Source organism: Lipophrys pholis (genome assembly GCF_963383615.2).
Source record: "Lipophrys pholis genome assembly, chromosome: 10".
Taxonomy (NCBI): Eukaryota; Metazoa; Chordata; class Actinopteri; order Blenniiformes; family Blenniidae; genus Lipophrys; species Lipophrys pholis.
The window spans coordinates 7,151,945-7,167,382 of NC_137640.1; the positions used below are offsets into that span (position 1 = coordinate 7,151,945).

At 43.1% G+C, this 15,438-nt stretch overlaps 2 protein-coding genes across 2 annotated transcripts in view; both read left to right on the forward strand.

Annotated features, from left to right (window-relative positions):
* The first annotated feature begins 18 nt into the window (after window positions 1–18).
* Window positions 19–1,384, forward strand: LOC308115470 (uncharacterized protein). Its single transcript, XM_080473013.1, has one exon. The coding sequence runs from the start codon at window positions 36–38 to the stop codon at window positions 627–629; it is 594 nt and encodes a 197-aa protein (XP_080329139.1). The 5' UTR covers window positions 19–35; the 3' UTR covers window positions 630–1,384.
* A 4,819-nt stretch (window positions 1,385–6,203) lies between these two features.
* Window positions 6,204–15,438, forward strand: part of kank4 (KN motif and ankyrin repeat domains 4) — a gene marked incomplete at its 3' end in the record, with an annotated part of 81,609 nt that continues 72,374 nt past the window's right edge. Inside the window, exon 1 of the mRNA XM_080473072.1 lies at window positions 6,204–6,563. The remainder of the gene's footprint in view (window positions 6,564–15,438) is intronic.

Consider the following 15,438-nt stretch of genomic DNA (forward strand, 5'->3'; position numbering starts at 1 on the left):
TCCTCCCCCGCTGAGTCAGTCTCACCTGAATCGACATGGCGCCGAAGGTCCTGCTGTTCTGGCCGAACATAGTCGGGTATTTGAGGATCTGCCTGGTGTTCTGTGCCTGGACGGTCCGTCAGACCCCTGCAGTGTTCCTCCCCCTCTACCTGCTCTCCATCCTCCTGGACGGAGTGGACGGCTGGCTGGCCAGGAGGCTGCAGCAGACCTCCCGGTTTGGAGCCTGGCTGGACGTTGTAGTGGACAACCTGGGCAGAGGCATGCTGTGGAGCCTGGTGTCCGAGTGGGGCTGGCTGGTGTGTGCCGTGGAGTGGTGCGTGTTTGTGTGCAACCACAGTGTGGGAGGCGAGCAGTGGAAGAGCAGCTTCAGCAGCAGTCCGAGGCTCATTCAGACCATCATGGCCGACGGGTTCAGGACCCCGGTGGGACTGTGGGTGGTCTGCGGGCTCCACGGCCTGCCCGTCTGGCTCTACGTGTGTCGTGGCGGCGCCGTGGCGTGGCCGCTGCAGACCGCAGGGACGCTGCTGCTGGCCGCCGGCCGCCTGCTGGCTCTGGCCGCTGAGCTGTGGTGTGTGTGGACACACGTCAGACTTCTGACCAGAGACCAGCCCGAGGGCCGGAGGAGCTGACACCACCGGGGACTGCAGGGGCTCGCATCACCGTTGTCATGGAAACGGACTCCCAGAACACAACCTGAGTTTAGAGACTCTCCCCCGTTTATGAAGTGGGACACAGTTGTAGGTTCAATCCCCCATCTCGTCCGATTTATATGTCAAAGTGTTGTTGAACAAGACCCTGAATACCACATTTGCTCCCAGTCGAGTGCAAATAAATGCGGTGGATGTTAAAGCCACGTCGTGTACGTTTCCTCCAGTTTCCTCTCACGTTCCAAAAACATGGATATGAGGTTAAGTGGTGACCTTATATTGTCCGTAGGTGTGAATGTGAGTGTGTGTGTGGTTGTCTGTGTCTGTGTTTGACCTGTGATGGATACCAAAGCCATAAAGTGTGATGAGAATCTATGAAAAATCTAAACCAAGAAATTTTTTTTTTTTTTACAATTGATTAAAAAAAGATCTGATCTCGTTACACACATATAAATCCTGATTTATTAATATATTTGCAATTTGTAGCCCAGCAATTTCATTTCTGTTATGAACATATTTGTTTTTAACTTCCACTTATGTTTAAGATCTATCCAGGACAATTTGCACATTGATCCAAAGGGAGTACCCATAAAGCCCTTTCACTATTTCACTTTGTGTGTGATGTCAATTATATGAAGTCTTTGCATATTTTTAAAACACAATCAAGTCCTGTGCAATTGCTTTCTTTTTCTTTTTGTGATTCTCTAACAATTCTTCCAGCAAAGTAAAAATACATACCACATATTCTTCTTTTCTTTTTTCTTTTTACAAGAACTTGATTAATCATTCTATTGCTTTGAGTTTTCCATTTGGCTGTAGCTCAATTTTGAAGAATGAGTAACTTTAAAGGTTGCTCAATGTGGGCAGCTTTATACTCAGAGAGCGTGACGGGAAGCCCGCCTCCTCTCTCTACCGCACCCTCGTGGTCAACTGGAGAAACAACAGCAGTGATTAAACCTGGATGAACAGTGAAAACCCAGCTGCCACGTCACATCTACCGCCACCTCGTGGTGCACCACGAGACCCTAAGTCAGCTCCTAATGGCTTTTGTGTTTGTGTAGAACAGAAAGACGATATAAACTGAAGGGACCTGTGTTGTCGTTGTTATTGTAGGATTATCAGTTTATTTAATCAGACACTTGACCCCACTTCCTGTCAGTGACTGTCCTGCTCCCATCCGCCTTAACTATTAGGAGTCCTGCCATGCTTATAAATGGTAAAACACTGTATGATTGTGGAGATGTTTTATTTTAACTTCCCTCTTTCTTTTATGCACCATAATGCAGTCTACCATAGGTTTGTTAAATACTTTGAGAAAAAAAAAAAAGTATGCGTCTCCCCGTCGGGGAATCGAACCCCGGTCTTCCGCGTGACAGGCGGAGATACTGTCCACTATACTAACGAGGATTGACGTGAAAGGAATCGAGACAGTTTGAATATATAAAGTATTCACATCTCAGTTTGTTCTTCATTTGGCGACTGTTTTAATCTTCATGCCACTAAATTACAATATTGGGTAAAACAAATCTGAAGAAAAAGTGAGAACAACATGTGGCATGTTGAAAAAACCATGACATTTTCATCCATCTATCCTCTGGAGTTTATCCAGCTCACAGCCCATGCCAGCACCATGAACATCAGTCTGTCGCAAGGGAAACAGAGAGACAGAAAACTATATTCAACAACAAACAATTAGTCTGAGAGTTTATGTATTTACAGTTTATGTTTTTGGACTGGCACGGGAACCTGGAGTAAATGGAGAAAACCCATGCATGCATATGGAGACCATTCGAACTCCACACAGAAAGACACCCACAGTGTTGACCCTGCACACACTTTATTTCCGTTCTAAGTTGGCCACAGTTTTATAGTTTATAGTAAAAACTTTTACCATATATGGTGAAACTTTTACCGTATATTTATCAGTGTTATTGATTGACGAGTTTCATGTTTATCCTCTTGCAAGATTTAAGTGTTGCAGTAATCATCACAACAAAGGGATTTGTTCTCTTGTCATAATTTGGCTATAAAAAGTATTGCTTTTCATACTTCTCTGCCAAAGCTAAGCATTAGTCCTCCGCTCTGTTTGTTTGTACACTTATCAGTGTCTCTTTGATGGTGGATTTAACATCAGACTTGTTGTCAGTTTATGTTTGTATGTCAAAGAAAACATTGACTTTAATTATTAATAAAAAGTTTCAGCTTGAATAATTTTGAAATAAGTCTGTTTATTTTACCCTTAAATGGACTTAGATTCCATTGCACTACAGTAACGGGGAGCAGTTGTTGGAGTTGTTGTTGGATTTGGTTCTTCCCATACAAGATATTACTGTGCTGTATGTGGCCCTTGAACTGAATTGAGTTCGACACCAATGTTTTCTATCACTTTATATTATGCAGGATTAACCTGAGGTCCCTCCTTGAGTCAGAACAAAGGTCATATGGCTTTGCTCTCTTACACACCCACCTAGAAGTATAGGTGGATTCAGAACATGTCGTCTCTGAGTTTGCTCGGAAACATTCAAGGAGACTGGAATTTGGACATGTCATGTCTGAATAATTGACTTTCATATAATTGCCGTACGGTTAGTGTTGATAATATTTCTGGATCTGACTCACTTTTCTACACGAATGTTTACTTCTTACCTTTATAATTGATGTTGTCCCAGAGCAGTATATCCACGTGTTTGAAACATTTGCCTTGTTTCTTTCCTTTTCAATCTGTGATGGGGCAAATTTTTTATTATCTATATATCTATATATCTATATATCTATATATATAGTCAGTGACAGTTGGTACCTTTTACAAATCAGATTGTCACATTATATAAATTCAAAGTAATTATAATAAATACTGCAGAGCTCTTAAACTCCACCTAAAGTGTTGTGTAAATTTCTACCTCTTATGAATTACTCCAATTAATGTAAAATAACCCCCCACAATGCCCATAATTATCTCTCAAAGCTTGGTACGTCTGCTTCAGTTCCCCCCCCCCCCCCCCCCCCCCCCCCCCCCCCGCCTACAAAATCCCGCTTACGCCCCTGAAACTCATGCATGCAGTTTGATGCACATGTAAACTGTGGGGCTTCAGGTTGAGGAGACTCCTACTTCTTATCATTTCAGCTTGAGTTTCAATGCAGTGCTCCGTTGCTACCGACAGGCGGCGACATTGTCCGGGAAAACTCAGTCTGGACCCGTCCAGCAGCCTCGTTCCCACCTTCACCGGAGCATCCACTCCTCCAGTCAGCAGGCGACACATCCACGATTCCATCGGTAAGACCCTCCGTTTTTCTTCTTCTCTGTGCTTCAAATGGTGACTGCGCAGGAGTCTCCTGCGTCTTTAATCCCGATTCTCGGCTTATTTGCAGCAGTTGCAGGTTTGAATAATGAGGCTACTGAGTGTTGTTGCTGGCGTGCGTCTTCTATTTTCTTTTTCTTTTTTTTTTTTTTTAAACGATAAGGGGAGGATGCCTGCACTTGAAAGCAACGCAGAAATGTGAAATGACAGGTGTGTCGTTTCATCCCTGCATGCAAAAAAAAAAAAAAAAACCCAAACAAACAAACAAAAAAAAAAAAAAACAGCGTTGGCATTTGTGAACACGACGGTGTGTCTGCTGGACGATCCGCTGCTGCAGCTGCAGAGGGGCTGCTTGCTTGGTCAGCAGCAATAAGATGTATCGATGGCCAGCAGCTCCTGATGTGCCTCAGCTTCCCAAAACCACTCAGGTTTTTCTGGCTTGCTGCTGCAGTGGCGATGGTGTTACATGAGTAGTTTCTCGGTGCAGAGACTTCCCCACGGGACTGTAGATGACGATGGAGCCACTGCATGCGAAACGCCAGCGCCATGCTCAGTCGGATGTACCTCAGAATAATAGGTTATCTCTCCCATCTCCAGCTATGTGGGGACTGTAACCCTGACTGCCTTCACCACCCAGAAGCCCACGTCTCATTTAAAGTGGGTCCCGTTGATCCCAAATCACATTTATGGTGTTGCTTAATGAAAGAGATTTCATTACAGATGAAGCAACCGGCTTGTGATTTATCCACATTTAATAAGAGTGGCTGGTGTGAGATATGCTCTCTCCCACTCTCACTCTCACTCTCACTCTCACATCCCATCTAAATCCTAACCAGGAGATGCATTATGAAGGAGGATTACTGTGTTTGACTTCCCTCATCATGTCCTGATAACATCATTCTTCTCAGGAGGGCAGAGCCTGCCACTCATGTCCTATTTACTACTAAACCACATCCAGCCTTGTTTTTTGACCGGCGACTGGATGAAACATTGGATGCAAAGATTACTAACTAGATAGAGCTGAGAAATGAAAAAGGTGGAAATACTCTCTGTCGCGATGTGTTTTCCTGTAGCTATGGAATATTTGTAACACCCATTAACTCAAGAATAGAATAAACAGTCTCTGTTTAGGGCAAAAAAACAACAACAACCCCGCACCTACCATGAATGTAACCACTTCAGGGATATTGCCACCTACTGGCCTGTTCAGCTGGAATTTAACCCCTACCCTGTGCTTGTAATGGGGACCTTTCTATGCACTGAGCTGTGGACTTGGCCTTTATCAAGGCGGGCTTTGTCCCAGGAGGCACGGAGCTCTCATGGCCAGAGTGGTAGAGGTGGGTGGCTGCAGCAGCTTGAAGCCTATGACATGATACACCCACCCCACCCCTCACCCCTCACCCCCATCCAGCAGCCTCCAGCCGGGGGGGGGGGGGGGGGGGGGGGGGGGGGGGTCCACTGAAAAGAAAATGAAGGCATGTTGAGCGACAGGCAACGTCGTACTGCGAGAATGAAAGAATGAGAAGCACGTCCTGAAATCTACTAGTAGTTCACTCCTCAGCGGCAAAGCTTCTGGACTCTTATGCTTGCAGTAATTTTCCATTTCTGCAGGATAATCCCAGCATTTATATACTTATCTACAATCCACACCTTGACAGATATGGATTCTAACTGTCCAGTCATTGCTCTGCACCAAGTTTCTTGGCTATCTTTTTCAACCGATCACACTTTGGCTTTTTACTTCTCTTGAATCATTCGGAGGATGCTCGGGGGCCTTGAAGGCTTAAAACTCACAACTACTTCCAGAGAAAACGGCCTCTTTGGGTGTCCAGACCTTCAACATGAAGAAAGGTGCGATTATCTCACCTCATTCTTACAGCACAACAACTTCACGGATATGTGCTACGAAGCACCAAATTCAACGGATTATCACTCATTTTATGCAAGAAGACTGTGATTGCTTCGCCGTCACATCAGCTGCTTCAGTTATTTCTCCCGGCAGACATTTCTCACAAGCTCTTGCTCAGCTGAGCGAACCGCTTCATGTGTGAGTCTGAGTAAGTTAATGAGATCCTTCATGAGTGTATATATGCTTGTGTGCACAACCTTGCTTGCATACGGGCATGTATCGGAGCAGATCTCCACTCGCTCTCTCTCTCTCTCTCTCTCTCTCTCTCTCTCTCCCCCCACTTCCTCTCCCTCCCTCGCTCTCCCCCCGTTCTCATTTTGCATACTTGAGAGCATCTGAGTGACTCCCATTCGATGCGTGCTGAAGGAGGTGGGTGTATCCAGCCCAGCCGCTCTGATGTTAGGAAGCTGTAACTCCTCCATCCTACTCAGTCTGCTCTCTTCTCTCTTGCTCTCCTGTTTCAGCCAGCCTGTCTGCCCTCTAGCGTAGCACTCTCCTTTCACTCACCACTATTCATCACCGTCTAGGATATATTTACAAGAACGCATGTACGGTAGACGGCGTGCTTTCTGGGTGGACTGAAGAGTTTGCCTGATTGGTAGAGATATTTATGCACGTTACCCGAGGAAGGTGCAGAAAGTGGGGTTCTGCAGCGGCACTGGTGAAACTCAAGTTTCCTTCTTGTCTTAAAGGATAACAGCTGCTGAGGTAAGAGGAAAAAAGACGTGGTTCGTACTCTTTTGTGTTTATAGTCCTTTGCTTAGGTGTTCACTCAGATTGTTTCTTGTGTTTCTCTTCTTTTTCTTTCAACTGATTTTCTTCTTCTCTAACATTTATTTTTGAATATGTCTCTTTTATTCATTTGTACTTCCAGAGTTTTATTTCTATAGATTTCTTCTGTCCCTTCTGCTGATTATATTCTCAGATTTTTCTCTGAAGGTGTACTCTCTTTGGACTCAGTCCATGTGCCCTCTGTTGTTCAAACACTCATTTCTTGTTACTCCTAAGCAATTATTTCTGGAGTAATTCAAAGAAGACATCCAGGAACGTCCAGTGACGTAAAAAGATTCTCACCCAAAGATATTGGACTACTCCAGCAGGATATAGATGTCAACCTTTCTTGTCCTTGTCTTTGTAGATTTTATTTATGTTTTGGGGTTTTTTTTTCGCGTTGAGCTTTGGGATCTTCAGTATCTATGTGGTAATCTGATACTGCAATCCTTTCACATATCTGTACACATATGCAAAAACATGTAAACAGAAAAAAAAAAAATCTCCTCCTCTTTTTATTTTTTTTCTCTCCCTCTCTCTCTCTCCTCCTGTCCATCTGACTGTCTTCTGCGACTCCCTGCACAACTTGATTTGTCCGTCTGAAGCGTTTCATTACCTGGGCCAGGTTTCAGTAAAAATTCCCCGCTGGCCTGACTAATGTCTTTCAGCTGGAGCCCGACATGTGCACATATGCACACGGTTACAATGTAGAAATCTCGCCAAAAAGACAGGGGATGGCGAGAAGGAGGACAAGTGAACGATTGCTATTATTTGGAGTGATCATACATGCAACTTCTGCTTGGTTGCTTCGGAACGCATTCGGCCTGCATCCCTTTGCCTCTCTCTCTCTCTCTTCTGTCTCTCTCTCTCTCTATCTCTGCATGTATTCACAGTTAGTCACTGCTTTGCTCGCCTGCCACAGAGAATTGGCCATGCTTGGTTAGCCACACAACACAGAAAAGGCAAAAAGTTACCGTTTCGCGTGGCAGTTTTACAGCGTGCTGCTCCATTGTGCGTGTCTGTGTCACTACCTGCATTAATGCTATTAAGACCCCCTTCGACGGCCAGGTTAAAGGGCCAATTGTTTTTCACACGCACACGCACATGGTCCTCTGTGATGCAGCTGACCCGCATTGGCGCGTTGATCCCTCGTTCTGTATGCGTGTGTGTGTTTGTGTGTGTGTGTGTTTGTGTGTGTGTGTGTCAGGGCGATTTCCTTGGAGGTGCAGAGAGGTGAGTCATACCAGCTGACACGCTGGTGGCTGTCGGGGGCTCTCAGTGTAACGATGCCGTGATGTGCGATTTGCAAATTAACACTGTCTGCTGAAACCATGTATCTGTGAAATGTCGACTTTTCAGGAAAGGAAAACAAGCAAAACTGCCCTTTTCAAATGTGGTACCTCTAGAGCTTCTGCTATCGCAAGTCCCGACACTGGGAGGGATTTCTGATCGCTTGAAGTCAAATGCTAAATTTGGTAAAACCGCATAGTGTTGAGCTGGGCGAGCAGCAGAAAGTGATAACCCTATTTTAAACTGAAGTACCTGACCTGCAATAGCGCCGTACTTAAATCACAGCAGCTTAGACAACGTAGCAATCTGATGACTAATATCTGAGAGCAAAAAGCACGTTTGGAGCAACAGTCTAATAGCACACCTTTACCTTGGTGAAATTGATACTCTGAGATCAGATTTCTAGTGTTTCATTTAACTCCCTTGAGCTTTGTCGCTCAAACTTTTTTTTCCCTCAGACTGATTATATCTCATAAGGCCTTAAAGTTTGTGCAGACTTTCGTGGAGGAGTCCTAATGGGTTTTAGAAATCACAGGACTTTTCTTCTTTCTCCCCCCCCCAACACTGACTCGTAGCCTCAATTAGCAACAACTGTCAGCAACTTCTGTGTTTTGTGGCTCTTACCCACAAAGCCAGTAAAACCATTCAGCTGAGCTCCAGTGTTTAGGTGAACTTTACACGAATAAGGAGACGTCAGCTCGTTAACATGTTGAACTACGATGGTGAACATTGTACAAATCACACATAGTAGAGAAAAAAAAAACTAATTTTGGCATAATAAATCTAGTCAGTGCAAATAGTTCTCTTGAATGTAGTTATTTGATCAAATAAATACAAAATTTGCTGAAATGGTCTGAGTGAAGTATCTCTTGTTTGTACCAAAGTGTTTAAGTGATTATTTTATTTACTCTTCCATGTAGCCCCTTTTGCATATAGGTTGAAAGTTACGATGTTCTTGTTTGAAATAAAGCTTCATCTTTCTACTGATCCTCAATAGAAGCGAGCACAGGAACATCATCCCTAATGTTTTAAGATTTAATATGTTGTAATCAAGGAAAATGTTACGGTCTAGTTTTTTTTCTGAGTCGCGAGTCATTACTTTGGGGACAGACGCTACTCGCTCATTAAGATCCTCATTGGAAATGTCCTTGTAGTGACATTATAGTGCTCATATTCCAGATAGTTCAGCTTTTCAGAGAAAATAAAGCAGCGGTGCCCGTCTGTACACTCAGAATCTAAAGTACATCCTGGTTGACATTTGCCTATTGCCCTGAGCACCACCGTTCAAAGAAAACACAGAAGAAGAAACAAAAACAGACATTGTTTTCATGGGTAAACTAAGGTGCATAAATAGTAAATCAGCCCAGTTTGGTCCTGTAGTGGAAACCCGACCATTAGGGCTGAAGCCTTTAGGTGGAACTGTATAGAAAAGGCGTAGCAGCCTAATCTGATGGAAAGGGTATTGAGGCACTGAAGCAGACACACACAAATGCACAAATGCACACTCCTCGAGCCCACCCAGAACCGGCAGCCACTCCAGTGAGCATCTTATTGTGGCTGCTCCTGCACAGAGAAAAGCCAAAAGCCTGTGAAAACTAAACATGCAATCCTTGTTCCCTCCCCTCAGTCCTCCTGTCATGTCCCCTGAGTTTGCTTGTGTGAGACGGTCAGGACAATAATGATTCCAGTTTATTATTCCAAAGATGGCATGTCAGCACAATCATAACAAACCACATGGCGCACGACACGACTCCCTCTCACAAACGTCGTACTGATTTGTGTGTGTGCGCGCACACGCACGTGTGTGTGTGTCTGGTGTGTGTCGAGCTTAAATGACCAGCTATGTTCATGGTGAATGTGTGCGAAGCTGGCCTGTGCCAGTCGATGCCAGTTTGTCCCTTTGTCTCGACTGGCTGAGCGCCCAGTGCTCCCATGTGCTTCATATCCACCAGGCTGTCACATCCACTGACTTTTCCTAAGGATTCACTGAACATGTAAATGCTTCTGTTGGCCCACACAGCACGAGTGTGTTTCTGTACAAATCTGCACCAAGTTGATCATTGAAGGAATCAAGGTGATGTTTTCGCTTTTTTTTTTTTGTTGTTGTTTGTTTTTGCAGAATCAAACAATTCAACTGCAAGTACAACAGAAATGGGCACTCGGTAGAGCGCATACCTCCGCCAACGCCACCTTGCAATGTTCAGGTTAAATCACAATGTTCTGTTGGTTCCCATTCTTATGTGTCACTTGTTAGAGTGAGGTAGCGTGTGATTGGCTGAGAGTGGAGAAGGGGGGCGGGGAGCAGAGTTACCAGTGTGCTAGCAGACGACTGCTTCAAATAAATAAATAAATAAATAAATAAATGCGAACAAAAACATAACCTTCCGCCCCAACTTTCGTTGGCGAAGGTAAAATCCTCAGGGAGGGTGTGTCAGCTTGCAAGTGTAAGATATCCAGGGTGGCACAAGGTTGGATTTTTGATTGTTTTATCTCGTCGGTATTCCCATCGACGGGAAAAAAAATAAATGAAAAGAAAAAAAAGATGCGCTTTCATTGAACAAGTGCCACGGTCTGTTCTAAGGAGCTTCAGGGCTTCTGCGCTGTGTTGTGGGAGGACGAGGGACTCCCTAAACTCTCCGTCTGTGTCAGTCAAAGAAGCCAAAAAAGCCCCTCGCTGAGAGTACACACAGATATAGTGCATAAAGGCCGGGAGTCAGAACACACACACACACTTAAACACACACACACACACACCACCACCACCAGCCGAGTGAACGCCTAGGGACAGCTCTACTAATCTCATTCTCTGTTGACACACTGTGCCTCAGATATGCCTCACTTTCACAGCTCTCCCTCTTGCCCTCTCACCACGCCGCCGTCCTGGAACTGGAGGTCTATTCCTTCCTATCAGCGTCGGCAGAAGGGAAAGTTCACAGTTGGCCAGATGTGTATTTCGTTGTGCCCACAGCACTTGTGATCAGCAGGCCACAGCTTCCCACAACTTCATAAACAGTATGGCACTTTGCAGATATTTAGTCCCACTGTGGGTCTCATGTGGCTTCCTGGGGGAAAGTAGGATTCTTATCTTGATTCATCAAAAAAAAAAAAAGGAACACTAAATTTGAATGAGTGAATTAAAAAAAAAAAAAAAAAAAAAGTGTGTTTGCAGCACGAAAGTGAATTATTTACTTTGACAAATAGAGAAGTTTGTAGACATCAGCACTTCAGCCCCAGACGTTTGTTGAGTTTGTTGTGGCTCTGACTGAATCAGCCCACTTCTGGAAAGAAGCCAGCAGGCACTGAAGTCTTTGCCAAGGTAGGCAGATTTCCTTCTTTGCCCCAAAAGCACATTTTGTATTTACAGGAATGTCAGCTGGCCTGAATCTGCACATAGCTCACTTTTATCTCTGAACTGATTCCTTCTGTTTTGGCTCTTTTGGCGAAGTAATTGATATCAGTTGAATTATCATTTGATTGGCGACATTAGACATCGGTCACAATTACTCGGTCACAGGGATTGTTATATCTATTGAAAAACTGCAGAGAATTGTGTGCTAAAAGGCTTGAACCCTGGTTATAAGAAAGAAAGAAAAAACAATGCTAAAGTTGACTTTACATAAGATATGTTGAAAAGTACTTATTTAGAGGGAAGAGAGTGTAGAAGTAAAGTGTAGTAAGTGTTCCCATGCAGCCCAACCACCCTGTTCTAAAGAAAATCTGATATGTAGAAAATATTTTTTTAAATAAAAATCACATGATTTTCTTCATATTTTATCAAATAACATAGATTATTGGAATTCAACTTGTTGACCAGAAATACTGTACCTAAAAAAAAAAAACATGTGGTCCCTCGTTTGACAATTCAAAAACAGTCTAGAACAGAAACTGTCTGACGGCTTCAGGTTGGCAGTACTTTTCCCCCGCTGGAAAACGTAATTGATCTGCATATACCGTTCTACTTCCTGATGTCAACAAAGATTAACCCTGCTCAGGGAAAAAAGCTTGTTGTTGTAAATCTCAGTTATCATTTTACCGACTTGTTTATTTAATACGTGCATCTTCAGCTCTGGTTCATAGCAACTGTATGTTTGCTGCTGAGATATTCAGGTTCCCAATTACAAATGCTTGACGGGTTCTAATTGTTTTTTATTCCCGCTGATATAAAGTTGTTGAATCTTGAATACAAAATACTTTTTTTTTCAGGTTCAGTTCAGCTGATTTCAAACAAGTTAAAGAAGCTGACATGATAGACAACAAATCTTTGATGCGCCGCTTAGGAAGGCATTGTAAGGTGCATTTTTTGACGACTGGGGTATTTTGTCACAGATTCAGTGTCAGCACAAAGTCGATGATTCACCCAACATTCGTGTTTCTCTTTGGTTCACGCCGCCAGTCAGCAACACCGTTCTCTGTGCATGCTGTGAGTGTCAGCTTTTGAAAGATGGTGATATATGGATGTTCCTCAGCCATCACCACTTTCTGATGACTGTACTGACATGTGAGACATGTAAGGTGTTTAAACTTTAGCCAAATGTCATTTTTTTTAAAAAGTCTGTGACAGTGTGATAAAGTTTGGCTTTTAATGAATTGATTGGATTTGCATTGTTGTAGCGCTCAACAATGGCATGAATGTTTTTGTGAAATTTCCGTGAGTGGGTGAGTTCAGCTGGCCACGGGTCAGAGGAGGTGGGCTGGAGTTCATCACTGAGGGGGGCGGCGGGGCTCAGAGGAACAATACTGTAAGACTTTTCCTTGTTCTTTGGTTTCAAGCTGGAAATAAAGGATGTTGAGTTTTCTTTTTTTCCCTACAGTGTTATAATTGCATTGCTATTGCTTATATGAACTATTATGATGACTAAAAAGGAAACACAAAGAGGCAAAATATTATCACAGGGTTGGCAAAAGACTCAAAACTACTTATGCTTGAATATTTAACCGATGAGACAGTAAAGCCTCTGTAGGATAAGGGTGGCCATGCAGAAACAAACTATACAGTCTTTACTTATCACTTCAAGCTTGTTCCTGATCTTCATCCCTGGCAGATTTAAATGAACTTTTCATGGAGCAACAGTGAGGAACAATGGCTGGGTCCATCCCTACATTGTTTGACTTTGCCGTGTATCCCCAACACTGTTCCTTAATGGGTTCCTGGCATTGACAGGCAGGAAAAAACAGAGTCTGTCGTGAAAGGAGACGAGAGTGCTGAGGGGAACGTGGGACTTCCTTAATGGAACCCTCGCTGTGAAATACCGTGTTTTAAATGGCTGGATGCAGGAGGCAGGAACTTCCTGCAGGAGTGTTGTTGGAAGTGGCTACTCCCTGTGAAAAGTCAAACGCTTGTTGAATTTGTGCATGAGGGCGAGTTAGTTTGGAGCAGAATTATGGGCGTCTAAAGTCTTGAATCATAATGCAGCGTGCAGATGGGAGCGGGAGGCTTTGTGGTGTTCACAGCAAAGCCTGGAAGGACAAGTCAGGTGAACCACTGGAGGTCAGAGTCGACCATTTGGCTCCTCTAGAATTATCTGTTAAGGTTCAGATCTTTTATTTGGAAACTTTGTCCATATTTGGAAGCAGACATCTCTGCATCAAATCTTCTTTTATGCATCATTTCTTAGTATTGACGTAATGCGAATGATGACACTCCCACTACAATCAATTCAACTCCCACACACAGTCAGGACTTTCAGCTGATGTTTCGTATTTCGCTCTGAAAAACAGAACTAAAAATAACCTTGCTTTGTCCACTTTTTTTTTTTTTTTTTCATTTTTGCAGCTCCTGAAGTTTTCTCTCAGAAAGGCCAATGACTCTTTTCTGATTCTTGATTTGTCAAAACATCAATTGAAACCAAACTCTGGTGACTCACCCACTCTCACGAACTTAAAAAAGCACGAGCCTTCAGACATCCTAGGCCAGTGATTTTAGTTGCATCTCAAGTGGGGTCCCGGATTCCAAGTTGTTCTACATTGTCATTTTCTCAAAAAAGAAAAAAATCCTCGGAATGCTGTTTTCCTTCAATCTCCTTCTCTCGGTGATCCACTTCTGTTTTGCTTCCTCTTTGTGTTTTGTGCAGTGCCATCTTATTGACCTTGTTTTGGGGGAACGATTCTGCGGCACAGATTTTGAACTGATGTTGTGAGGTTATGTTTATGCCACCTCCTTTCAGACTCTGATTTAAAAACAGATTGAAACGAAACTCAATGCTCACGGCTTGCAGTGTGGTGTGGGTGGCATCCTGGTGGTGGACAGTTATTTTTCAGTTTGGGCCATTCCTTCCCCAGGCCACATGATAGAATTAGCCTCATTCAGTTGCACACTTTCACAGTATGACTGTCTATCTCAGCTGCTGGTGCTCTGTCCACACTTTTGTGCTTTTTGGATAATAACTTTACAGAACCATAGACTGCATTTGCCAGAGACTCCATGTCACATTATCCTCCCCATTTGTAAAATTTCATAAAACTCCCTTGGGCTGATGACAGCATTCTGAGTGCTGCGTTTTGATAAATAAGCAGAAGTTGCTTTTATATGTAACAGAGCAACACTTAAAAGCTTTTATCTTTTCAAGAATGCCCTCACCTTTTCAGGATCTCGTGCATCCCAATTCCACTCCATCATCAACCTGATTATGTGTTTTCCTCCAATGCAAAGTTAATCCAATCACCTCACAGTCAGAGGTAGAAAGCAGAGCGTGGACCTCAGCGCTCTGCACTCTGCACCCAAAGGTGTGATCCGTACGAGCTTGATGAACAATAAAACAGAAGTTGGTTTCTGTTTGCTTTGAGTTCTTCGACTAAAGACATGCTCACTTTTCCATAGGCTCCACGTTTATCAGCCTTAAATTTGAGTTGATTGAATGTCTAGATTAGAGGTACGTTATGAATGAGTGAACAAAGAGGAACATTTTTCTTGCTCCTTGACAAATATTTGACTGGAGGAAATTCTCATGTGGTGTTATTTTCTGCTTATCTGCTCATGAAGGGAAGGTGAAGTTAAAACAACCCAGAAATAATATGCGAGTATATTGTTGACCACAGAAGGAAAAACAGATTATCACATTAGAGTCTTTTCCATTATATTGTGACAAAATGTTTAAGTCATGAGTTGGCTGTAATTTATAATCCTTGCAATCTTCGAGAGAGAATCTTGATTGAGTTGCACGATCAAGAAGGTAAAATTATTGTTTTATGAGAACATAAGGTTTTCGTACTAAATCTTTTAGTAGAAATTAATGTTTTGGATGAAATTCAGACACGCAAACTAAGTTAGAATATAAGATCTTAAGGTTATTGTTGTAAAAGATACAGAGAATTATCATAGCTCCCACGTTCAAAGTCAGAGCCTCAAAAAATATCATCAAAAAAATGCCTTTTATTGGATATTGATTATCCATTAATGACAGCATCTCTCAATGTGACAGTACAGAAAATCCAGAATTCAACCAACAGTGTTCAGCATAACAGCAAGTTTACAGTTATTGCATGAATTTCATCTTTAGAGGTGCAGTTCTGCTTTAATGATGTT

What these genes read in the sequence shown, in the direction of transcription:
- LOC308115470 (XM_080473013.1), top strand. Translation starts at nt 36, where the DNA reads ATGGCGCCGAAGGTCCTGCTGTTCTGGCCGAACATAGTCGGGTATTTG.